This window comes from Ornithodoros turicata, chromosome 6 (genome assembly GCF_037126465.1).
Source record: "Ornithodoros turicata isolate Travis chromosome 6, ASM3712646v1, whole genome shotgun sequence".
Taxonomy (NCBI): Eukaryota; Metazoa; Arthropoda; class Arachnida; order Ixodida; family Argasidae; genus Ornithodoros; species Ornithodoros turicata.
This window is the reverse complement of record NC_088206.1, coordinates 18854337-18879759: the sequence shown is the minus strand read 5'-3', so window position 1 is coordinate 18879759 and position 25423 is coordinate 18854337. Positions and strand designations below refer to the sequence as shown.

Genomic DNA, 25423 nt, shown 5'->3' with positions numbered 1-25423 from the left:
GTGAAAGGGTTCGCTGTTATCGGCCGTTAGGATCGAGTGGCGATGGAGCGCGGACCAATGCCGTATACCGGAAGTGCGTTGGTATAGCTGACCACGCGCCCCAGCGTACCTTTGTTCACGATGGGGTTACGCTTTTTCGGGCCTCGATGCATGCAGCCAGCAGGGCCGGCGACACATACACACACCCTAAGGAATCTTTTACTAAGGAATAGCGGTGATGGTGATGGTGATGTGATAAAGAAAAAAATGGGGATGTGAGTTTCGACGAAGTCGAACTGGCTACCCCCAGTACGCTTACACACAGAAAGTACAAACAGATGATAGATGGTGAACAGAGATGATGATGATGAAGTTCAACATGTAGTACAAAAGTTTCGACCAAGTGAGTGTAAAATGTCGGAATCGCTGGGGGCACACACAGCACACATGCAGCGAGTCATAGATTGTCCATAAGCTACATACAACCGCGGTTGTATGTAGAAAATCTTCAAGTGCCCTCAGCGCCTTGTCGGACGACGGAGGCCGTCTTTTCATATCCCCCTCTCGGTGTCACCCTCTCTCAAATGACGTCAGGCTGTTCCTCAAAACGTGGTGCAACCCTCTCTGGTTCCTGGAGTGGGTGTGAATGCCACTTTTCAACCTATACGTTATCGTTAAAACGCCGCCCTAAAGCTGATTGCAAAGTTTCCCCAACCTAAAAACACACACACACACACACACACAAAAACACGCAGATAACAAAACTAAAATCACTGATTCCGCCGCTCGACAAGTGTGGTACGTACTTGCAGGCTGATACAGGTGATACAGGTTCTTACCTGAAGAAGTACAGGCTCTGCACGAAAGTCTCGTTGTGTTCCTACCCGTTTTACCTTCCCTCAGGCTCTCACAAAACAAAAAATAGCGGTATCGACTGCGACACTAGGGGGTGGGGGTGCTGTGTGTTTTTTGTATCATGCCTGATGTCAGTTGAGCTAGTTGAGAAAGGGTGATATATGGTGTTCCTCTTGTGTCCCCCTTGTACGTGTGTAAGCAAATCGTCCATTCTTACATTTTGTGTGACCTCCTCTCCTCATGGTCGCTAGACGGTAGTGAAGAGTGTTACTAAATTTTCCCTTCCCATTTTGTGCACTTATTAAATATTTCCGTTCGCTTCTTAGCCCCCTTTCGATCCTGCGTGCTCTAATTCCTTTCGACTCCGACCTCCAAAGCGCCCGTAGCGCCGCCCACTCCGAGCGGCACCTTCGCGCATCGTACCTGGCGTCTGCTCGCAAAGCGCACTCCGGAATCGTCTGCTACCGGCAGCGTCCGCCTGCACCCCATGCTCCATGGTCAATCGCAGATACACTGCCCCGGAAACTTTTTGGTACACTTTTTGCTGAAAGAAACATGACGATGTGGTCGATACTTGCTGCGCTGTTACTCGCGACCGCTTCGTGCGCTCTTGACCCGGACTTGGAAGGTGACTACTGCCGAACCCGAGCAGACCCGTGTTGCGCTGGCCGCATGGACGACTGTTCAGTGCCAATACTGGGTACACTATGCTACTGCGACCGTTTTTGTGAGCGTCCGGAAAACAGTGATTGCTGTCCGGATTACCTGCCCGTCTGTAGAGGGCTGACATATCCGACTCCACCTGCACCAGTTGTTCACAAGAGTGAGTACATGCTAGTGGATACCTTAACGAGTTAATCTCATCTTCCTCGAATTGTGTACAGAAGAAATGAAAAAAAAAAAGTTTGTACGAAGGAAATACGATTAACCTATGCGCGAAAGAAAGAGTTTTTTTTTCTTTCTAACTATCATCTCATAATGCAAAATGCGTTTTAAGTTGAAGGTTTCTGCACACAAGTGAAAAAAAAAAAAAAAAAGACTGCATTCTTTGTGGCATTGTACTTAGCTTTGTGTCGCCCCCTTGCGTGCAGTATAAGGTGAAGCTTTCAGAAAGCGAGCTCGTTTAATTTTGCGGAGAATCCCGTACACGATACCCTTTCACAGTACTCCCGTGCGACCAGTGCTAGTGTTGAGACAATGACGAAAAAGTTTTTAAAAAAATCCATGACGACGAGGGTTAAAGAAAGTTATAAGAACTTATGCTTGATGCATGCAACCTATTGCATCCTGCAATTTCCGCTCAACTGTAATGTGACAAGAGGAGCTACATAAAATTTTAAACGTAATAACTGATTTTGTTGAAAGATGAAAGTCACTGAGAAGGTTAGCCAGCTGTAGGACTCGAACCCACATCATCTGGATGTGCCGCGCACTATAGCGTCTATACGTGTCCGTTTACTGCTCGTCTTTACTGGGAATGTGTTTAGATGCCTAGAAGAATGATTGTACGTATAATCGAAAATTTCCTTACAGGGGCACGGAACTGCCACGGTATACTATAACAACGTAGTATATCCGTAGTATTTCGCAATATTTCTGCGGAATTTCTAGCTACGTCTAATTTGTATCTGTCCACATCTAATCTCTGTAACCACATCTAATTTCTATAGGCAAATTCACATCACTGTAGAGTAATGGGAATATGCCTATACAAATCCGATTCCACATAATACGGATAATGATGTATCCAATCCAAATCAAGGCTGGATTCGTGCCGGCAAATCAAATAATTTTGATTTTCCACGTCAATTGAAATCGTTGTGAAAATGGGACTTTTAAAATCCATCATAAAATCACGAAAGTCGGAACATCGGAAGCACCTAATCTAAGAAGTCTATAAGCAATGACTTTGAGGTGTAAGAATGACTTGGGCTCAATCTTAATCCACCTTTAGAGAAATGATTCTATCAGAATCCAAATCCCTTTGCAAAAACTGATTCAATCGAAGTACAGATTCGATTTGAAACTTGATTAAATCCAAATCCGGATTTGTGATCGCCACATTGTGTGATCCCATACTGGTGACGCATGATGTACATAACCAGAAAAAGTGACGTCATACTATACTTCTCGGGCGACATCGATAGAGTAAAGTGAGAACGTTCCGGGGGCCAGGTTTAAAATTCCTCTCTGTTTCACACACACACACAGTCAACGGCAGCTTTTAGAAGTGAAGCTTCGAGCAGCAGCAAGACGTTCCCAGCCTTTTCCGATGCCTTTCAATGCCTCTTTGGGGAGAAACTGCTCAGGAGCGCATGCAGTCACAAGGTTAATGCTGCATAAGGGAGTAACGAAGTCAAACGTAAGAGGCAGCCAAGTGTGGAGGGAGCGGTTGAGTGTACGAACGGGTCTGACTCCACTTTATTCGGATGTTCGTGCACAAAGTCGAAAAGCGTCGTCCTCGTTCGTTCTCGCAGTCGACGGCGAGAAGCATCTCGATGTGCTTCCCTGAGAAGTTTCAGGTTATTCTGTACGCGAATTAAATATACGGAGAGTATCGGTCATGCGAAAAACGGGAAGGCAGCACGTCGAGGAGAGCTGCAAATTGCGTTCCCCTCGTGGCAGTGTTTTTATGGGAACGTGACGCAAAGGCAACTTTTATTAAGCGCAGACTAACGTACTGATTAAAAAAAAAGTTTGTGCTTCTTAGGTGAATAATACAGGGTTTGATGATTGATGCTTACTTCGAGCATACTTAATGGGTTAATTATACGCCCATTAAGCACCCACTAAGGTTAAATACACCGGCAAACAACAATGCAACAACGGGAAAGTTTGACGTTTCGAAACTCATTCGAGTTTCATCATTAGAATAACGTACTACAAGCTGCAGGTCCTTTTTTGTTGTGGTGGTTTTATTGCTTGTTATTTTATTAGCGTGTTGTTTTATGAGTGTACGGAACATCGGGGTGTCGCATTTCTCCAGTGGAGCGACAACCTAGCAGCAAACAGGAGTGGACACACATACTGAGAGATGAATGGAATAGCCGGCCACCCGTTTCTTATTCGATCTCTTCCTGATAGCTAGCAGGGGGCCGCTCCGATGAAGAAATACGCAGGTGTCGTGTTCCGTAAGCTTTTGTCCCAAGCTGTACATTATTCTGATGATGAAACTCGAATGAGTTTTAAAAAGTCAAACTTTCTCGTTGTTGTACTGTTGTTTGTCGGTGTATATACCAATTAAAGATGTCAATCCCCGGCATTTGGACTATTTTCGAGCATACACTGGACACGTGTTTCTAATATAGCGGTAGTGGATGTCAATTAGAGAGAAGTGCCCACCGTTTGAGAGAAAAAAGAAAGAAAGAAAGATGTAACAACAATAATATGTGCTGGGGTGTTTGATCATGAAGGGAAAGGTAATGTGTGGCTACAACAGATGGTAAGGTCGGTGTGTTCCTATACTCCACCAGGTGAAGCGGTAATACTCGTTTGCATACGTTGTTGTAAGCTCACTCTGTGTGCCAGCTCATCGCACTACTCCAACACTGGTATATAGAACGTGATATTTTATTGAGTGGTTACCCGAAGAGAAAAGCAATAAAAACCGTTTACATGGGTACAGAAACACACACACACACACATATATTGGATGGTGATGGGGTGGGCGATTCACCGCCGCTGAGGCGGTACACTGCCCTATTTCGCGTTGGGGGAGGATGAAGGGAATGAAGGGATGATGATGGGGCTTTCAAAGAGCCGTCGCCAGACCGGTGGAGCGCAAGTACTCCGCCAGAAGACGAAGGCCCTGCGTCTGGTGGGCAGCGTTCGACCACGGACCGAGGATCTTCGCTAGGTTGAACGGCCGCTTGTCAATGGATACAGAAAGAAACTAAAGGATGTACGAGAATAGTATATATCTATAAACAACTGCGCAATTACAATTAGTGCTGAACTGGTACATAAATACTATAACAACAACAATTTTTTCGTGGTTAGACTATATCATTTGTATGTGGTGTTCGTACTTATTTATTATATTTATTCGTTTATTTATTTTATTGGCTGCGCACAGTCATAAAAGTCCCAAATGATAGGCGAAACATTTTTTAATTATTACTCAAACTCAAACTCAATTATTACTTCGTCGTTCTCTCACTCATCGTCACTTCATATATTTGTTGTGATCGTTGCGTACAGGAATAACCTTTCCCTGCTCCCTTTATCAAATCGGTCACATATACACTCTAAAAACCGAACTTCACCGCATAGCACATATATCCAAATTGTCACAAAACGGCGTACGCCCCCCTCTCTCTTCGAATGAGAAGGGATGACCCTATCGTTGCAATGGTTGGCGCACAGCGTACTATGTGGTGAAGTTGTGTTTTCAGAGTGTAGAATGGCGTGCACAATTAGAGACCCCGGTCTTACGCTGTTATCAATAAAGTAGCCGTCTTTGGAGCTCTCGACCCAGTTGTCGGTTGAAGTGTTTCCCGAGGAGCCACTTTCTGAAGTGCCGATACACTATTTGCAAGATCATAGTACGAGTTGCCAACTTGTACTATGCTCTCGCAAGTGCCCTATCGAGTGACTTCGGCAGGGAATTACGGGCAAATGGGAGCGAAAAGCAAAGATCACACCACAGCAAACTTGTTATAGCACACTGGAAAACCGCTCAGGTCAAATTTCCCTTTTGCCTCGGCAAAACACGTACAATTTTTCTCCATCATGCGTTCTTCAACACACGTGAGATTACAAGGTTGAAATAGGTTGAAAATCAACAGGTTGCAATCAGGCACCTTCTCCGTTTCATTCCTCTTGAAGTTAAACGAAGACAGGTTGTAATCTACAGGTTGAAATCAGGCAATGTTTCCTTCCTTTCTTCTTCCACGCTGAGACTGGGAGGCAGTGATGGGCAAAGTACCTCAAAATTATACTTCAAGCAAAGTACCAAGTACCTGGCATCGTTAGTACTTCAAGTACAGTACAAAGTACCCAATTCCAAATGTACTTCAAGTAAAGTACAAAGTACTGGGCAAAGTACTTCAAGTATTCATCAAGTACATTGCGAATTTAATTTGTATCACTTTGCATTTCACTGTTTAGTATCTGTGTCCTGCTTTTCTGGCAAAACTTTAGCGAGCATTCTTGACACATGCTCTAAAGCCATAAAGTCCTAGGTTAAGTGCTAACCCGTGAATATGAACTTAATCAGATGACATAATTTGCAGTTACATGTAGAGAGGTAATCAGTCAGCTGTGCTGCCCTGACTGATCCAAGATCACCCGCCTAGTGTGGTGTTCCGGTACTAATCTTCTGGTATAACAGGCTAGGAAATTTCAAGGGAAAAAAAGTACAAGCCAACGGAGATGATATATTTCTGGGCATTCCAGGCTGCTTTTTGAAATACAACATGTTTAAAAAAAGAATATGAAGTAAAAAAGGATGAAGCACAATGTAAGCCATTAATTTTTATACGACTGTGATCTGCAGCAATGTAATCCATGTGACCAATTAAAAAAACGTAGAATGTAAAAATGAAAGCATGTGTGTCTTTCAGAGTGTTCATCATGTAATGCAATCACACATTGTGATATAGAATTATTATTAATTGCCAATGAAGGGAACAATATAAAAAAAGCATATAACCCTGCATTGGGAAAACTGAAATGACAATTGACCAAGTCATTGCGATGCCGGTTGCAGTGTCATAATGTGTGCGTGTCTTTGCATTCAATTCGTTTTACATAATCATAGAAGCGTTGATACCTTTTCAACATTTCAAGCCTCTCAACAATAAATTTGCTTCAGCAAATACGCTGTTTAACAGCACAAAAATCCTTTTTGGTAAAATGTCAGACTGGGACCCTTGGTACTGCATCCCACTAAATGCGCTAAAATGACGGCAAGAAGACGAAAACACACAGATAGCGCTATCTGTGTGTTTTCGTTTTCTTGTTGTTATTTTAACGCTTTGCATACTCTTTGCATTTTTGATACTCTTTTGTGATTTTTTGTCTGGAGTCCAAGTTTGGGTACTTGAGTACTTGACGGGAAAGTACTCGGAAAAAAGTTCTTTAAGTACGGTACAGACTACAGGATTTAAAATGTACTTAAAGTAAAGTACAAGTCCACAGAAATGTACTTAAAGTACTACTTGAGTACTTGGTACTTCAAGTACTGCCCATCACTGCTGGGAGGTGACCCGGGTTCGAATCCGTGTGCCGGTTGTGCTGTCTAGGTGTTTCCCCTGCGTTCTCCTCAGACCCTTCGAGACAAATGCCGGCACAGTTACTTGTGAAGTCGGCCAAGGACGTACGACTCCCCCTGTCGACAGTCGTAACGTTGCCTGCCTGGGCGTTGCGGCAAGCAGATTCACCACCATCATCATCATCATTACCACCTTCTTGAAGTTGAGCGACTGACATACGCCGGTTTCATTCGGCCAGAGTTAGAATTTGCAAGCAGCATAATTGTTTCCTCCTGGATGCTACTCGGAACCCACTCAAAACCGTGCACTCCGCTTCCTTGCATCGGATTGTTTCCCTACACTCTTAAGAATGACCTTCACCGCATAGCGCGCTCCTAGCCAACCATAATCTGGAATGATATCGTTATCTGCCCCGATTTGTTGAAAACGGGAGGCGTACGCCTTTTTTGTGACACTAATGCTGTTCATAATTGTCACAAAAAAGGCGTACGCCTCATGTTTTCAACAAATCAGGGCAGATAATGATATCATTCGAGATCCTGGTTGGCTAGGAGCGTGCTATGCGGTGAAGTTCATTTCTAAGAGTGTACCTTTTTAAAGGCCTTGAATTGGTTGTCGCCTTGGAAACACGGGAAAACCTTCAACTTCTTCAAACAGTTTGAGTTTGATTATAGAAAAAAATAAATAAATAAAGGAACGCTTCAAACACTTTATGCGTTCCAGAAGCTCTTCTATGGCGGCACGACCGAGCGGGTGAAAGCATCCGCTCGAAGGTGGTAGCCAAGGTCGTGCTGAAGACTGGGAGGTGGTGGGTTCGAATCCTACCATCGGCTGTGCTGTCTCGAGGTTCAATCCCTGGGCTTTCCGGCAGACTTTCCAGACGGAATGTCGGCACAGTTCCCCCAGAAGTCGGCCCAGGACGCGTATCAACCCCCGTTCCTCCACTCCTTCCTGCTTCCCCTCTCTTCATCTGTCAACGTCTGTACGCCGCTCATGCACTCTTAAAAATGAACTTCACCGCATAGCACTTTCCTAGCCAAACATCATCTCGAATGATATCATTATCTGCCATGATTTGTTGAAAATGGGGGGCGTGCGCCTTTTTTTATGACAATTATGAACAGCATAAGTGTCACAAAAAAGGCGTACGCCTCCATTTTTCAACAAGTCAGGGCAGATTACGATATCATTCGAGATGATGGCTGGCGAGGAGCGTGCTATGCGGTGAAGTTCATTTTTAACAGCACTCTTCCCGAAAGTGTTTTGACTACGTTACTGCAGCTTCCGTTCGGGTAATCCTCATAAGTACGTTCTTATCCCATTCAGGTGGTTTGGAAAGGTAAATCACGCGGTAAACGGACGCCGACGAGAAGTACAACTGAGCAATGCAATATCGCCATGAACTACACCTTACCAACGCAGTATTATTCACGTAAGAAAACTCTAAATAAGTGACGCAAAACTGTTTTGACATGGAGCTTCGCTGCTTCTGAAGCCTCTACGTTGAAATTACGGACCTCTGCTTAGGAGAATGCCGGCTTAATGAACTCTTGTATGGGCTCATCGCCGTGGGTGGAGTTGGAAGTACGTGCATTTTGTGTCATGTTCTCACATGTCTCAGGCATTCGTACGTGTACGGTTTAATTACCTACAAAATTTCTTCTTCGTAAAAAAAAAAATAATAATAGAAAAGAAAAGTGTTCGTAACAATGCGTTCATCACGTAAACGATAAATTCAACCTCCGCTATGCTAGAAAGCGAACACTGAGCGTAAAACGGCGAAGAAGCAGGCCAGATTGTGGTTTCGGTGTTCCGTTACTGGCGCCCTGAGATCGGGGACAAAATGAGAGACGACACGAACAAGATCTCAAACACAGCTTAAGTTTATTAGCGCAACAACAGACTGTACAAACTCGGGGAGGAGGAGGAGGTGAGGAGAGCAAAGTTTTCAGTTTCTATGCGTATAGTTAATATTGCTCCAGTGTGGAATCCCCCCCAACAAATCCCTCCCCCCCTCAAAAAGAAAAAGAAAAAAAAAAAGAAAACAATAGATCGCCATGCAACAGTGCATATAGGAGAACGAGTCCTTTTCGAGTTCCTTTTCGAAGCGACATCACTGGTATAGGAGTGCAATGATACCATCGGAATGCAGGAGTGTAAGATAAGAAGCATTCGGGAGATAATCAACTTCAGACACGGCTTAGTCAAGTGGAGGTACTTGTGCTGGTGTCCTTGTGTGATACTCTACACTCTTAGAGATGAACTTCACCGCATAGCACGTCCCTGGCCAACCATCATCTCGAACGATATCGTTGTATGCCCTGATTTGTTGAAAACGGGAGGAGTACACCTTTTGTATGACAATTATGAACACCATAAGTGTCACAATTAAGTCGTTCGCCTCCTTTTTCCAACAAATCAGGGCAGACAACGATATCGTTCGAGATGACTGTTGGCCAGGGGCGTGCTATACGGTGAAGTTCATTTTTAAGCGTGTACTCACAAACACCGTGCACACGAAAAACAAAGCGTCACCGCATAGCACGCTCTGCGCCAACCACGGCCACGAACGATAGGGTTATCGCTTTCGAAGGGAGAGGAGGGCGTACGCCTTTCTGTGTCAATTATCATATATACAAATTGACACAAAAAGGCGTACGTCCTCTGTCCTCGAATCAGAAGCGTCAACCCTATCATTCGCGGCAATGGTTGGCGCAGAGCGTGCTATGCGGCGCTATGCGGTTCATGAGGTTCGCGATTTACGCGCCAAGGAAACCGCAACTTTCGTTTTCCCTCTTCCTCCCCTTCCCAAGAAGGCCGACAATGCAGAGCGGGCTCCCATTGGTCTCCTCAAACAATTTGTCCAATCATCGCCGCAGATCGTTTCAGGAGACAAATCAGAGGACTTTCCGCATTGTCACGCCTCTTGAGGAGGAGAGGGAGATAGAAAGCTTAAATTGTGGTTTCTTTCTCTCACGAACGATACAACGGATGAATGGCGTTCCTTTCATGTTGGTGTCAAGGTAACGGAATCTTCCATCCCGCTACGTGCACCTTAGTACCCCTGTAAGCAGTTGCGTTGTCACAAAAAGACGTACGCCCCCTACGCTTTCCACAAGTGAAAAGTAACAAAATAACAGTATCGTTCTGTGCGCTGGCTGGCTTTCAACGTGTTATGCGATGAAGTTCCGTTTTAAGAGTGCAGGAAAAGAAAACACACCGGCCTCCCTCAGGTGACCACCGCTGATTGGCTAGTGCTCCAATACGTAGCTAGAAGTCAGGTTGTACGAAAAGAAACGCCAAAGAGGTAGTCAGTCCTCCAACACAATACAACAACAGCAGGAACAGCAGCAACGTTGCCGTTGGGCTCTCACGGCTCGTGTTTGCGCAACGCGCACGCAACGATCGAACAAGTAGACAAAAAAGGGAGAGAGAGAAAAAAAAGAGTGATTGTTGGTGCTCTTACAGTCCATTCCATTTACGCACAGGGTGTGCTCTACACTCGTGGACCCTTCCTAAAACGAAAGAAAGCACACACATCTCGTATATGCATTCCGTAGCTGAAATCCAAACATCACGGTGTAGTTCTGTGGACTTAGGACTTGTTAGAGAAATCTGTGTTCATTGCACTCACGCAGAAACTCCTCGTACGTGTAAATCTATACACTCTAGCCAATCGTAATCCGGAATGATATCGTTTTCTCCCCCGATTTGTTGAAGACGTGAGGCGTACGCCTTTTTGTGACTCGTATGCGGTTATGATAATTGTCACAAAAAGGCGTGTGCCTCATCTCTCTTCAAATCAGGAGCGATAGCCATGTCATCGGTGGCAATGTTTGGCGCACAGCGTGCTATGCGGTGAAATTCTGTTTTTTTAGAGCGTGCGGCTTTTTGTGACACTTATGCAGTTATGTTAAGTGTCACAAACAGACGTACGTCCCGCGCTTTCCACAAATCAGGAGTGATAACGGCATCAGTCTGTGGTTGGCCTTCACCGTGCTATGTGGTGAAGTTCTCTTTTAGCCCACTTGAGTATGGCCAACAATGGCAAGCTACTTCGACCTTCCCCCATCTGTTTTAGAAGTGCACAGCACTTGAAGTTTCACCACGAACTAAAAAAAAAGAGATGATATTTGTTCTATTTCATGTCCTAAATCAACCCCGTTTAAAGACTCACAAAGCAAACTCCCGTCAGAGAACACTATGCGCGCTCACAGGAGAGAGAGAGAGAGAGAAATACATGATGACGATGATATGGGAATGACTTCCGCTCATTGAGCAGAATGCTACCCCATTGCTATTGGCGAAAAATGAGAGGATGGTGATGAGGATGATGCTGACAGGGTTTTAGAGAGAGTCGATCAGGCCGGTAGTTTGCAGGAATTTGATGAAGGGTCTCAAGACGGACATCTGCTTTCGTGTGTCCCATGGTCCCAAAATGAGTCTGAGGTCAACGGGTCGGCTGTCAATCCGCGCAAAGTCGTTTTTCAACAAGTGACGCTCCCTCCTATAAGTGGCACATGCGAGGATCACATGGTCCACGGTCGCTGGCACACCACACTCCGGGCACAAGGGACTACTGGCACACCCTGTCTTGTAACGATAGTACGGCGTAGAGGCAACATTCAGCCGTAAGCGATGTACGAGGGACTTAATGACGCGCGGTAAAGATGTCGGTAAGCGACACGATAATGTTGGGTCTACAGTTCCCAGTCCTGACCGGGACATCCCGACGCCATTGTTCGACGGATTAGGAGGCAGCCCAGTCACGAAGAAGGGACCGTCTGTCCCCCTTGGGAGAACAATCGGGACACACTTGCCCTGGTGGTGAGCGGCCGCTGCCGCAGCGTCGGCACCGTGGTTGCCAGAGGTTCCGCAATGACCCGGAATCCACTGAAAAGCGATGGCGTGGCCGTGGGCTGTTATGGACTTCAGTAGGCGTAGAATGTTTATCACAAGTGTGGCCAGTGAGCCGCGGAGACCTGAGGTTTTCAGGCATCGAAGAGCTTACTTGGAGTCCGTACAGACTACCTATCGCCGTGGGTCGCAGGTGGCCGCATATTGTAAAAACAGCAGGATTCCGTACAGCTCGGCTGAGGTCGAAGAGGTGCGATGTGCCAACCGGCAGCCCCGGGTGAGCGGTATCGAGGATATCACAAAAGATGAGGATGACGAAGTTTTCGTTGAGGAGCCATCTGTGAAGACCGTGCAGAACCCGTCATATGCGGTGCCGATGAAATCCATAGTCAGTTGCTGTAGTACGTGGTCGGGGTAGCTCCTTTTGTTGTCCGTGATCCCTGGGACAGAGACGGTGACGCTTGGCGACGGAAGTGTCCACGGGGCCGTGCCTTCAGCGGCGGGGCTGATCACGAATTTCGGAACGCGGGATTTGAATGACATTATACATCCGTGGATCGGCGTGCTGCGCCTTGCCCGAAGTTTACGGATGAGCGGGTGGTGGCGATGGTGTGCAGTCAGGCGGAGATACTGGCACACAGTTTCTGTGTTTCGGAGAACTTCAAAAGGGATGTCGCGGGCTTCCGCAACCACTAGCCTTGTCTCGGCTCCGCGGGGGACACCGAGGCACACCCGTAGGCTCCGTGCCAGCATGGAGCGGATCCTCTGTGCTAAGGTGCTGGGGAGATCGTGAAGCACAGGCAGACTGTAGGCGACTGTGGCTCGAATCAAGGCGTTATGCAGCATCAGGAGGTCCTTCTCATCGCGTCCCCACCTCATTCCAGCGAAGTGACGGATGACAGCGGTCCAGCGATGAACTTTCTTCTCCATGCCATCGATGTGACGTTTCCAAGAGAGGCTAGTGGTTAGAGTTACGCCGAGGAATTTGTAGTGCTGGACATTTATAAGTGGCCTGTCCCCAATGTGCAGACGGCATCGCTGCATGGATTTGCGGGAGAAGGCGAATGCCGCACTTTTCTCCGCTGATATTTTCATCCCTGCTCGGAGCAGGTAAGTGTGAATGTCGTCCAATGTAGCCTGGAGGCGTTGTCGAATGGCAGGGTGAGATGTACCAGTGGACCAGATGCATATGTCGTCGGCGTAAAGGGACAAGTTGACCTTCCTTCGAATGCAACCCTTAATGCCCGCCATTACGACATTAAATAAGAGCGGGCTCAGGACGCTTCCTTGTGGAACACCCTGAGGAACCGGGAACAAATCGGTGTCGCCTTGTGATGTGCGGGCGAAGACGGACCGTTGTTGGAGAAAGTCCTGAAGCCAACATAATGTACGATGCGAGAGGCCGGCTTGGTACAGATCATGCAAGATGGATACATGACTGACAGTGTCATACGCCCTTTTGACATCAAGAAAAACGGCGACGGAAATCTTCCTGCGCTGTTTACCAACTTGCACAGCTGTGACGAGATCAACTACAGAGTTTATTGAGTTACGGTACCGGCGAAAGCCGCTCTGCTCCTGGGGAGAGAATCCATGGCTCTCAAGCCACCACTGAAGCCTCCGTAGGACCATTCGTTCCATGACTTTGCCCAAACAACTGGTGAGGGTAACCGGGCGAAATGAAGACAGCTGAGACGGGTGCTTTCCTGGTTTCAAGAGCGGTACCACCTGACCTACTTTCCACTCCAAAGGTACCTGTCCGCTTCTCCACGAATAGTTGTACATGGCTAACACAGCCTTGAGGGACAGAGATTATCCAGGTTCCTAATACCAGCGTAGGTGATACCGTCCGGGCCAGGAGATGACTTTCTACTCGAAGATGATATCAGGAGGAGGAGGAGGAGTGTCGTTGGGAGGAACCCGAGAGGTCTGCCTGCCTGATTAGGCGGCATGTTTCTCGGGAAGGGAAAGGTGGTGGAGAGGAGGAGAGGAAAGGGTGAAGTGGAAGACCGAGCGGAATCCGCTGGGGGGGAGGATAGCTGCGTCCATGGGCCGACTTCAGGGGAAGTGTGCCGGCATACGCCTATTACACATCTGAGGGAAACCCAGGAAAAACCCCAGACGGCACAGCCGGCCCGCGGATTCGAACCGCGGACCTCCCAGTCTCCAAGCGCACGCGTTACCGCTGCGCCACCGGAGCTGGTGAGATGATATCGCCGTGAGTAATTCCTCCATGGTGAAATCCATGTCAAGAGGGGGTATTGATGGCATAATCACATGTTCAAGGGTAGACTTCAAGCAAGCTGTGCCTGCCCGGTACTCAGCACAACGACATACGTCCGCAGCTCTCGTAATGAGACGACAAGATTCCGAGGCAACCAGATTCTCCGAGGAGGACGTGCATAGGGCCAAGGTCCCTAAAGGATTTCTAACTTGATGAGTTTCCTTCAGGCTACGTGCAATTCTCCAGATCCGGACAGGGCTTGCAAATGGGGACAGTGTCATGCAAAATTGGCGCCAACGCTGACGGTCAATGTCCCGGAGTGCCTTCTGTACCTGTTTGTTGGCGCGTCGTGCTTCCTGGATGTCATGAATGTCGCCAGTCCGCCTAGCTTTGCGCTCTGCACGTCGCCGGAGAGCTCGGAACTGTTCCACCCGGCGGTTAGTGCCTAAGTGACCAGGGACCAAGCGGACTGACTTGGTAGAGAGCGCCAAAGAGCGAACAACCAGCTTTCCGACATCGTTTACAGAACGCAGGGATTCAGCGTGTTCCGCACAGGCACTCCGGAAAGCATGCCAGTCTGTTATCTTCACCATACTGCAGCCAGATGCCGGAGGATAACGGTTATATGTTATGTAAATGGGGATGTGATCGCTCCCCCTAGAATCTAGGTCGGTGTACCAGTGTAAGTCCCTACAAATATATATATATTTAGAGCAAAGAGGGACATCCAGGACGTCAGTAGAGAACGATCTACCGATGAATGTTGGGGAGCCGTCGTTAAGTAGATGAAGGTCAAATCTCTCAATGATTTCCAGCCAGATCTTTCCTTTGCGATCGGTCTTGGGGCTGCCCCACACAGGGTGATGCGCGTTTATGTGGCCTCACAGGAATTTTCCAAAGGACCCGCAGAACTTGATAGTTTCGGAGCCTCCAAGAGTAAGTGACGTCACCGAGACCTTCGGCGTTTGTCTCCTAGCAACAGCGCTCCCCACCCACGTTGGAAGACTGCCAGCTGTTGAGGCAAAGGGAGGGGAATCGACCTTCGAGAAGCAATACCACCAGACGCGTATAGGTACACTGTTAAAACCGAGCTTCACCACATGGCACGCTCCTAGCCAACCACCATTCCGCATGATATCATTCTGTTCCCTGATTTGTTCAAAACAAGGGGAGGCGACTATTTTGGAACATGCATAATGTTCCCACACTCTTAAAAATGAACTTCACCGCATAGCACGCTCCTAGCCAACCTTCATCTCGAATGATATCGTTATCTGCCCTGATTTGTTGAAAACGGGAGGCGTACGCCTTTTTGTGACACTTATGCTATTCGTAATTGTCACAAAAAGGGCGTACGCCTGGCGTTTTCAACAAATCAGAGCAGATAACGAGATCATTCGAGATGATGGGTGGCTGGGAGCGTGCTATGCAATGAAGTTCATTTCTAAGGGTGCAGATAGGCGCCTCCTCCCATTTTCAACAAATCAGGACACAGAATGACATCATTCGCAATGATGGTAGCGTGCTATGTGGTGAAGTTCTGTTTGTAGACTGAGCATCCGGCACTCTAAAAACAGAACTACACCGCATAGCACGCTGAAGGCCAACCATTGCAGAGAATGATACTTTTATCACTGTTGATTTGTTGGTAACGGGAGGCATACACATTTTCGGGACACTTATGTCCCGAACACCCCAAACCCCACACACCCCAAATAGGCGTACGCTCTGCGTTTTCCACAAATCAAAAGTGATAAAGGTATCATTCGGTGCAATGGTTCGCCTTCAGCGTGCTATGCGGTGACGTTCTGTTTCTAGAGTCCATGACGTCACATTTCTCAAAACTAGAAGTCAATTTTGTGATACATCAGCATCACGTGCACTCTTTCAACACAGGTGGTGGTGGTGATGAAAGGGCTCGCCATTGTCGGCCTCACAGAGGTGGGCAACGTCACGACTGACGCCCTGGGGGAATGTGCGTCCTGGGCCGACTACTGAGGAAATTGTGCCGACATTTGTCTGAAAGCGTCTGAGGAAAACCCAGGAAAAACCCCAGACAGCACAGCCGGCACCGGGATTCGAACCCGGGTACCAACTTCAACACAACTTCACCACATAGCACGCTGAAGGCCAACCATTGCACAGAATGATACGGGTATCACACTTCATTTGTGGAAAGCGCGGGGCGTACGCCTTTTTGTGACAACTGCATAAGTGTCACAGAAAGGCGTACGCCTCTTGTTGTTAACCAATAAGGGGGCAGAACAATGTCATTCGCGATGGTGGTTGGCTAAGAGCGTGCTATAATGCGCTGTAGTTGTCTTTTAAGAGTGTCGATAGATTGAATACCCATGACGTCACACTTCTCAAAATTAGAAATTAATTTCGTGATACTTCCGTGTTATACAGAGAAAAAACAAATATTTGGTAAAATACCATGTAAGACGCGTAGATTACAACGTCGTCAATTCGGCAGGTAGCTTTCTTAAGACAGACTTTGTAAGTATAGTGGCACTCTAACGTATCCATTCACACTCTTTCGCGCGTTTCGTATAGTATACAGGGTGTCCCACCGAAAAAGGGCCAGGGGCTAAAGATAAAACGGAGTGTTCTACACAAATGGAACCAACTGTACGTGCTTGGCAGTTGTGTGGTCTATCCAAAAACATTTTTTCATCGCCCCTTGTCAATTAATTAGAGGTAATTAATTTTCTAACTTTTTAATTATCGGTTTTAGCTCTCAGCTGTCAATGAGGAAGTTGTAGTACATGTCGAAAAAGACGCAACTGAAGTGGTTCGAGGTTGCTATGGCTTGTGGTTTCGTTTTTTCCCGGGGTTAAAAATTGGTTTCAGAAGCCGCGCGCACCACAGATCGCTCCCCATAATTCGGCGCCCGCGCGCGACGATTGCAGTGCTCTCTGATTGGTGTGCCGTGAAACAGGTGAAATATCTTCCTCTTGTGTGACGTGGCCCAAGGGTGGTCTCCAAGCGCTAATCTCAAGGTCAGTGTACGCCGGAGGGCGCTGGAATCGTCGCGCGGGTGCCGGATTGTGGGCAGCGATCTGCGGTCCGCCCGGCATCTGAAACCAACTTTTAAACCCGGGAAAAAACGAAACCACAAGCCATAGCCACCTCGAACCACTTCAGTTGGGTCTTTTTCGACATGTACTACAACTTGCTCATTGACATCTGAGAGCTAAAACCGATAATTAAAAAGTCAGAAAATTAATTACCGCTAATTAATTGACAAGGGGCGATGAAAAAATATTTTTGGATAGACCACAGAACTGCCAAGCACGTACAGTTGGTTCCACTTGTGTAGAGCACTTCGTTTTTTATTTAGCCCCTGGCCCTTTTTCGGTGGGACACCCTGTATATGAAGAGAGAAATACATAAGGAAAGACTGCCATAGCTGGTATTGTACACAAACAGACAGACAGACCGAGGCAGACAAGAGAGACAGACAGACAGAATTTTCGTCATTTCTCAGGAAGAGGACCATATAGCATTGAATACGAACGAAAAGAACCTACAGTTCTTCCCGAACATATTGAAATTCGGTGGCTGAAGTCGAGAAGCTCACGTTGTTCAATTTCAGATGCGTGCGGAGATTAGGCGTCACCGCCGAAGAAAGAACGCGTTGCGCGAAATTGAGGGAGAATTAGAGAGGGAGAGAGAAGGCGGGTGGGAGAATGAAGGAAAAGTGGAAGGTCAGTACGAAAGCGGGCCAACAACAACCTCAGGTCTAGCCTCGCATTTCACTTTTGTTGCTTGCTACAGAGAAACGCTCGTTTCCCGAACACTGGTCAGGAGGAGAGGGGAAGAGAGAAAAAGTAATACGGGAGCTGGACTTGATTGGGGCGACGTGCACGTGGAGAAATTGACTAGGGAGAAGGGGATGATATAGATGAAAGCGTTCCACGTGAGCGAATAGAGGCGAAGGCAGGGATAAATGAAATGAGAGGAAGTAAATACAATCAGACAGGAAAAGGAGTGCGAAGGTGTAATGGTGTATAGAGCAAAATGAGAAAATAACTCGACAGAAACGAAAATGTAGTGGATCCCACACACACTCTCTTCAAGCGTACCCTATCATCATCAGCACCGGAGGCTACCGACCGCTTGGAGCCCTCAATAGAAAGGCGTACCTTGCACATGCATGCACGCAGGAATGTGCAGATGTTGCAGTGCACCTTCTGTGGGTATCGTCTGCAACCTACTTAGTCTGCAACTTAGTCAACACCGTCAAGTAAAAAAAAGCGCAATAATAGGTTGCGAGCAAAGGTGTTACAAGCTCCTAGCGGATCTCTGCACGCTTATCTAAAAAGAAAAAAAAGAAAAAAAAAGAAACGAAACAAAAACTGGCGGTCTCTCTGCTGATGCAACAAGGTGTAATGCGATAGCATAGCTGCAGGCCCGCTGAACTGCTAGGAAATTACGCGCACAATTTAACATTTTGAAAATGCTTCACTGGTCACTCAATTCGCACCTTCTTAGCATCATTAACCAACCACAGATGATCACACACAGAATACGTTATTCCAGATCGCTCGCTCTCGAATTACCATTGAAACTGAAGATCCGCTCCCACATACGACACGGAACTGTCTCTATAGTTGCCTTCTGCTTTCGTTGTGCCGCAACATGATTGGCGCGTCCTTCATCTCTATGATTCCGGGTTTTCGGATTTATCGGAAAAAATTCGAAAAACGTACTCCGGTAAAATTTTAAGCAATTCGAATTAATCCGAAAAACTCCGCAGTGCAGATGTTTTCCCTGATAGCCGGATCATTGTTCTTAGCCTCCTTTTGTGTCCTGGGTTTCTTCTGACCTCCGATACTGACCCCACCGCAACATAATAAAGGTTTCCGTGACCTAGCGTTTTCTTCGGCGGTCATCTCGACCACTTGAGGATTCACCGCACGGGTGTTCCCCCAATCTGTTTCCCGATTTCCCTGTCCTACACTCTTAAAAATGAACTTCACCGCATAGCACGCTCCTAGCCAACCATCATCTCGAGTGATATCGTTATCTGCCCTGATTTGTTGAAAAGGGGAGGCGCACGCCTTTTTTGTGACACTTACGCTGTTCATAATTGTCACACAAAAGGCGTACGCCTCCCCTTTTCAACAAATCAGCGCAGATAACGATATCATTCGACATGATGGTTGGCTAGGAGCGTGCTATGCCAAGAAGATCATTTTTAAGAGTGTAGTTGCAGTGCTTACGACATGATGGGACGCAAGCGAAAGCTGCCCTGTTACTACGTCAAGCAGTACCCTGATTTCGAGGAGTTCACATCGTCCGGCGATCGCGACGCAGATGTTGACGTATGTCAGTACTGCCGCATAACAGCGAGCACCGCACAGGAAAAGGGTGCGTATGGAATTGTGAAACACCTCAGTGTGCGTCGCACGAAATGTATTGTTAAGGTTGTGTCTCTTTAGCGTTGAAGCAATAGATGTGAGAACTGCGTCGTCAAGTTTTCTCCGAATTTCGGATATTAACTGAACTGTAAGTCATACACTCCGAAAAGCATTCTTCGGTAACGGCCAGGAATAAACTCCGAAAACCCGGAACCCTATTGATTCCCTTGTCTTTGTTGATAGGCGAGACGTCGTTTTCGCTGCTCGGGAGTGTCTCATCCCCAGTTAGTCTGCGTGCTCCCTTTTGTCGATGAGGAGCACGGTCAGGAGTCTCTCGTTTCTCTCGCTGCGCCTTTGGCATGTTTTCTCTTCTGACCGACCTTCTGCTGTTCAGTAAAAGGCCGCTCTCCTTGGCCGTCCAGTGACCACCTTCTGTAGTAAAATGCAGCACACAGAACCCGTGTTATACTCTACCAGCCACGTGGTTTGATACTGCGCCGCGAGCCGCGCTGATGCTCCGCGCAAAGGCTGCTCCAGTGCGGTGCGGTGCCTGTGGAGCTGTCAATCGCCGCTAGTAGTGAGATTTGGTTAACATCGCACAGAAAATCGTGGGGCTACCACAACAATGACACCACCTTGGGGGTACCACAATAATTATTAATACTATCGCATTAATACTTACTTTAATACCTTACTTTCTTGCAGCATAACTGCACGACAACTGTCGTAATCATGTATCAGGCTCATTCGATTAGTTGTAATGGCCCCTTCGAGCTCAACGAACGTTCTTTCACGAATATTAGCCAGAACACAAGAGAGGCCGGCTTCATACAGTTTTTGCGTTCGTCACTTTTGGAAAAGATAAACTGTTGTAGCAACAAAGCATCTCAACCTCGAGAATATGTCTCTACACTCAAAAAACAGAGCCTAACCGTATGACACGGGCGTACGCTTTTTTTTTTTTTGTGCCAATTAAATGTATCCAAATTGCCACAAATCGGCGTACACCTACCATTTTCAATAAACCAGGAAAGATGGCGATATTATTCTGAATGTCCGCTGGTCCTGGGCGTCTTATGCGGTGAAGCTCTCTTTTTAGAGTCCAACGTACATTTTTTTATGAGGAGCTGTTTCATCAGGTGCGCTTATTCAACGGGAGAGGAACGACACCCTCAATCGTTTCGTTAGGCGCAGCTTTTCATTATATGCTCAATGGGATGGAAGAAAGCGTCACAAAAAGTATTGAGAGAAGGATTGCGAGTAGAGTGTTGTTCACGATTGGGCCGCATGCTTTTTGTCGGCAGCAAAAACGTATATCCTTTTTTTCTGTTTGTTTGTTTCAAACATCGCATCCATCAGGGCCTATATCGTATGTATGCAAATTACCCTAGCTTTGTATCAACAATTTTTTTTTGAAAACTGCCACCGCAAATTATAAAGAAACACGTGAAAGAACAACGCGTGAAACACAAAACTTCCTTTGTTTGTCTGCCGATATCCCGTTACAGTGGGACTCCGCAACAAAACCACCACAAAGGTTGTGGTGTATCCGTAACCTTTGAGATGTCATGAATATGTGTACGAAATATATTGAATATTAAATAAATATTAAATAATTAATAAATATTAAAATTAAAATAAATATTAATAAAGGAATATTTAAAAAATATATCTCGTTCCAAAACTGCGCAGATTTTATTCAAACGAATTCATTACGAAGCGAGCGCTTCGCCTCTGTGAAACGAGAGGGCACTGAAAGCAACACACTGCTGACATCATCCGGCATTCGGCAAGGGAGAACGCAGGTATCGAAGCAGACGACAATGCTGGGTGACGTCACCGTACCCTCCTCCGCCCATTTCGGTTTCGGTACGCTATTGTCATCATTTACGAATTAATTACTCGCGCAAAATGAATGCGAATGTTGTATTCGTTATCGAGAGGGTGGTTTGTGTTCGGTATGATGCTCACCTAATTTTTTTTCGAATCCTTGCGAAGTCTCCCTTTAAAGGGGTTGCGACAGGTCGTCCCAGGTTATGCCAGATAAACGTAAAAGTCGGTTCTTTGCATCGATGTGAACCTACATTGAAAGTTTCACAGAGCAGGGTAACAGAAGCGGAGAAAATGAGCACTGCGAATACCGAAACTCATGGTGGTGGTGGTTGTGAAAGGACTCGCCGTTGTCGGCCTCACAAAGGTGGGTAACGTCACGACTGACGCCCTGGGGAATGCGGTTCTGAAATCACAGCCCTCGCCGCCGCTAGTGAGGCAGCGCGCGAGAAATCACGTGCTTACGGCTGCCAATGGGAATGGACGCAACTCTGAGCTCTGTCTGTGACGTCTGGGCTTTGCTCGGGAGTGTGCCAGAATGCTTGTATCTCGCTAAGTACGACACGTAGAAGAATAATTCTTTTTTCCTCAGTATTCTGGCGTGCAGTACAATGCGTCCATGATGTAATAAACCACATCTATGAAGCTGTCCCAACCCATTTACACACATTTGTCGATCCCCCTATCGAACGCTTGAAACTGGGACATCCGTCCAAGTGGTCATTTATCTACCATTCACGCACGTGTAGAGAAAGAAAGCACTTGCGGAGGCTCCGCACTCGAGATTATGCATCCGATGGCGACAAGGCCTCCGGTATCATCGGCGGCGCAGGCTTTGATCGAAGGGCACCCCAACTATTCTAAGAATCACCCGCACAGTGACGAAATACGACGAGCAAGTGCAAATACTTTTTGCAAGTGTCCCATCATCCTAGCTAAGATGTGCAGTTCTTTGCTTCTTGTTCATTTTGAAAGTGAACCATTGCCCTTCGAACTAAAAAACAAAAAACAAAAAAAAAAAACAATATGACGCTATTTCTTTTATTTCGTATTCTAACTCAACTTCGTTCGAGGCTCAATACGCAAAATAATGCCGTCAGTGAATACTGTGCGCTTCCACAAGTTTTTCGAAAGAACCTGAAGAACTTATAGTTTCGGATTCGGATGAGGAGCTGTGCAGACAACTGACGTATATACTTGCGTATTCGTAAATCGAGGGTTCATAAGGTTGACAAAAGTCAGTATGGTCGACCCCGGAAATTACATGAGCGGGAAGGCGATTACATCTAAAAAAACGCAAACTGACATACGTATTAAATTCGATCGAGAGTGCGTAAGAAGGACAGAGATCGACTGAAAAGAGCGACAGAGCGAGAGACAGTATTCGATACACGGTAAGAAATATAACACAAACACAAGCCCGAAGCACACTGGATAGCACAGAGAAGCAACATACCCGCGGTGGTGGTGGTGCTGGTGAAAGGGGTCGCCATTTTGTAACCACACACAATCGGCCACTCAACACTCTCAAAACAGCCAGTCATCATCTCGAATGACATCGTTATCTCCGCTGATTTGTTGAAAACGGTAGGCGTACGATTTTTTCTACATTATGCAGTTACGTTAATTGGCACAAAAAGGCGTACTCCGCGTGCTTTTCACAAATCATGAGTGATAGCCGAGTGATAGCAATAATGAGTGATCTAATTAGTCAGTTAATTAATGAACTTTAGCTAATTCGTCATCGACACTCTAACAACAGAACTTCCCCGCTGTGCGCCAACCATTGCCAAGAATGATAGGGCTATCGCTTATGTTGGTTGGGGTGAAGTTTCTGTTGCAGTTCCATCATCATTACCACCACCTTGCTGTTCTTAGACTGTAGTAGTCGCATACGCTGTCCTGTCAAACGACCCACCTGCGAAAACGAAATTTATGCAGCTCTAATAGTTTTGTAAATAAAAGATCCGTATCGAATAAAAAGAAAACACCTTATAGTGTAGGCCTCTGCACACTAAAACAGAACTTCACCGCATAGCACGCTGTGCGCCAGCCATTGCCGGGAAAGTGTTATCGTGTCTGATTCGAAGAGAGAAGGTGATGTACGCCTTTTGATGGTCAATTTGGATGTACGATAATTGACAGAAAAAGGCGTACGACCCCTCTCTCTTCGAATCAAAATCGTTAACCCTATCACACGTGCCAATGGTTGGCGCACAACGTGCTATGCGGTGAAGTTCTGCTTTTGCTGTGTACTCGCGCGCTTTGCGAGGACATTTCTTTCCTATTTTCCCGGCGTCGCACCATATGCCTCGAGATAAGCAAACACCTTTCCAACACCTTTTATCTCCCAAATGGACTTTCCGAGCAATATACCGTTTCTCCCAAGGCTCACCTTTCTCTTCGCTTCCACCTTTTTTTTCCCATCCTCTCCTTTCTTCTCCATCGCCTCGACGCTTTTATCACTCACACTCTCCGCCGCATATTCGCCGCATAATTTTTTTCCCCCGCACGTCGCGGTCCATACGTACACCGACTGCAAGCACGTCAGTCACATTCTTTACCTTCCTGGAATGTCTACCTCTTATTTTTTTTATATTCCTCTTATTTACCTCGGCACAAAGCGAAGTCTGCGAACACCCCAGGCCAAAAGAGAGAGAGAGAGAAAGAAAGAGAGAAAAAAAAATCTTCGAATTTGAAGACGCGCCGAAAATATAAAGTCGGAATTAAAGAATGCCGCACATATGAAGGAAGGAGACGGAGAGGAAAGAGAGAAGGTGTGGTAGGTGGGCTCTATACATACTTTTGGTACGCATGTCGGTTGCATTGTCTAAAACTTCGGTTTTGTTTTCCGGAGTATACGGCAAAACAGAATCGCAGTGATTTATCCAGGCCCCCATACACAGAACACTTAAATGTTTGACGACATCCCCATGCCTTTATTTCCTGCTCAACCCACTGCAGTACACACTCTTTGAAATGAGGTGGGGGTGGTGGGGGTGACGACTCTTTGGAATGGACTTCACCGCATAGCACGTTCCTAGCCAACCATCACCACGAATGATATCGTTGTATGACACCGTTTGTGTGACAGTTGTGAGCAGCATAAGTGTCACAAAAAAAAAAAAAAAGGCGTTCGCCTCCGTTTTTCAACACATCAGGGCGGATAACGATATCGTTCGAGATGGTGATTGGCTACACTCTGAAAACATAACTTCACTGCATAGCACGTTCTGCGCCAACCATTGCTACGAATGTTAGGGGCGTATCACTTCTGATATGAAGAGACAGGGAGTCGTACATGTTTTTGTGTCAATTATCATGTATCCAAATTGACACCAAAAGGCGTACTCCCCACTCTCTCCTTCGTATCGGAAGCGATAACCCTATAATTCCTGGCAATTGTTGGTGCAGAGCGTGCTATGCGGTGAAGTTCATTTCTAAAAGTGTAAGCCTCAGTTATTTCAGCATGAGACACATGTCCGTAACGATAACATAAAGCTGTTGAAACTTACCTGTAAGAATGCCCCCCTCCCCCTGCCCAATTGTTCGCAGAAAAGCTCCCGTGCTTGTGCTGGATAAACCATTGCGAAATCGTCACCAACCACACTCTAAAAAGTGAACTTCACCGCATAGCACGCTACTACTCAACCATAATCTCGAATGATATCGTTATCTGCTCCGATTTGTTGAAAACGGGAGGCGTACGCCTTTTTTGTGACAATTATGAACAGCATAAGTGTCACAACGCCTCGTGCGCCTCCCGTTTTCAACAAATCAGGGCAGATAACGATATCATTCGAGATTACGGTTGTCTAGGCGCGCGCTATTCGGTGAAGTTCATTTTTAAGAGTGCACCATAATTTGTTTTTAGAACGTCGCGGACTAAATTATTCGCTCGTGAAACAGTGTAGTACGCCTTACCATGGTAAACACACTGTCTTCTAGTTTGCTCGGAATTAATGAACAATGTTCATTTGTCGAACAGTTTTTTTTTGTCACAGTTTCATAATCAAACACGGAAATCAAGTTGAATTATCATACCCAAATTGCTACAAAAATGTGTACGCCCCCCTCGCTCACTGAATCAGAAGCGA

The 25423-nt window shown here is 46.5% G+C and overlaps 1 protein-coding gene across 1 annotated transcript in view; it reads left to right on the top strand.

Moving 5' to 3' along the window:
- Window positions 1-1268: 1268 nt before the first annotated feature.
- The window catches only part of LOC135399324 (uncharacterized peptidase C1-like protein F26E4.3), a 54983-nt gene continuing 30828 nt past the window's right edge, over window positions 1269-25423 (top strand). The window contains exon 1 of the mRNA XM_064631184.1: window positions 1269-1657. Within this exon, the coding sequence (XP_064487254.1) occupies window positions 1390-1657 (268 nt within the window). The 5' untranslated portion in view covers window positions 1269-1389. The remainder of the gene's footprint in view (window positions 1658-25423) is intronic.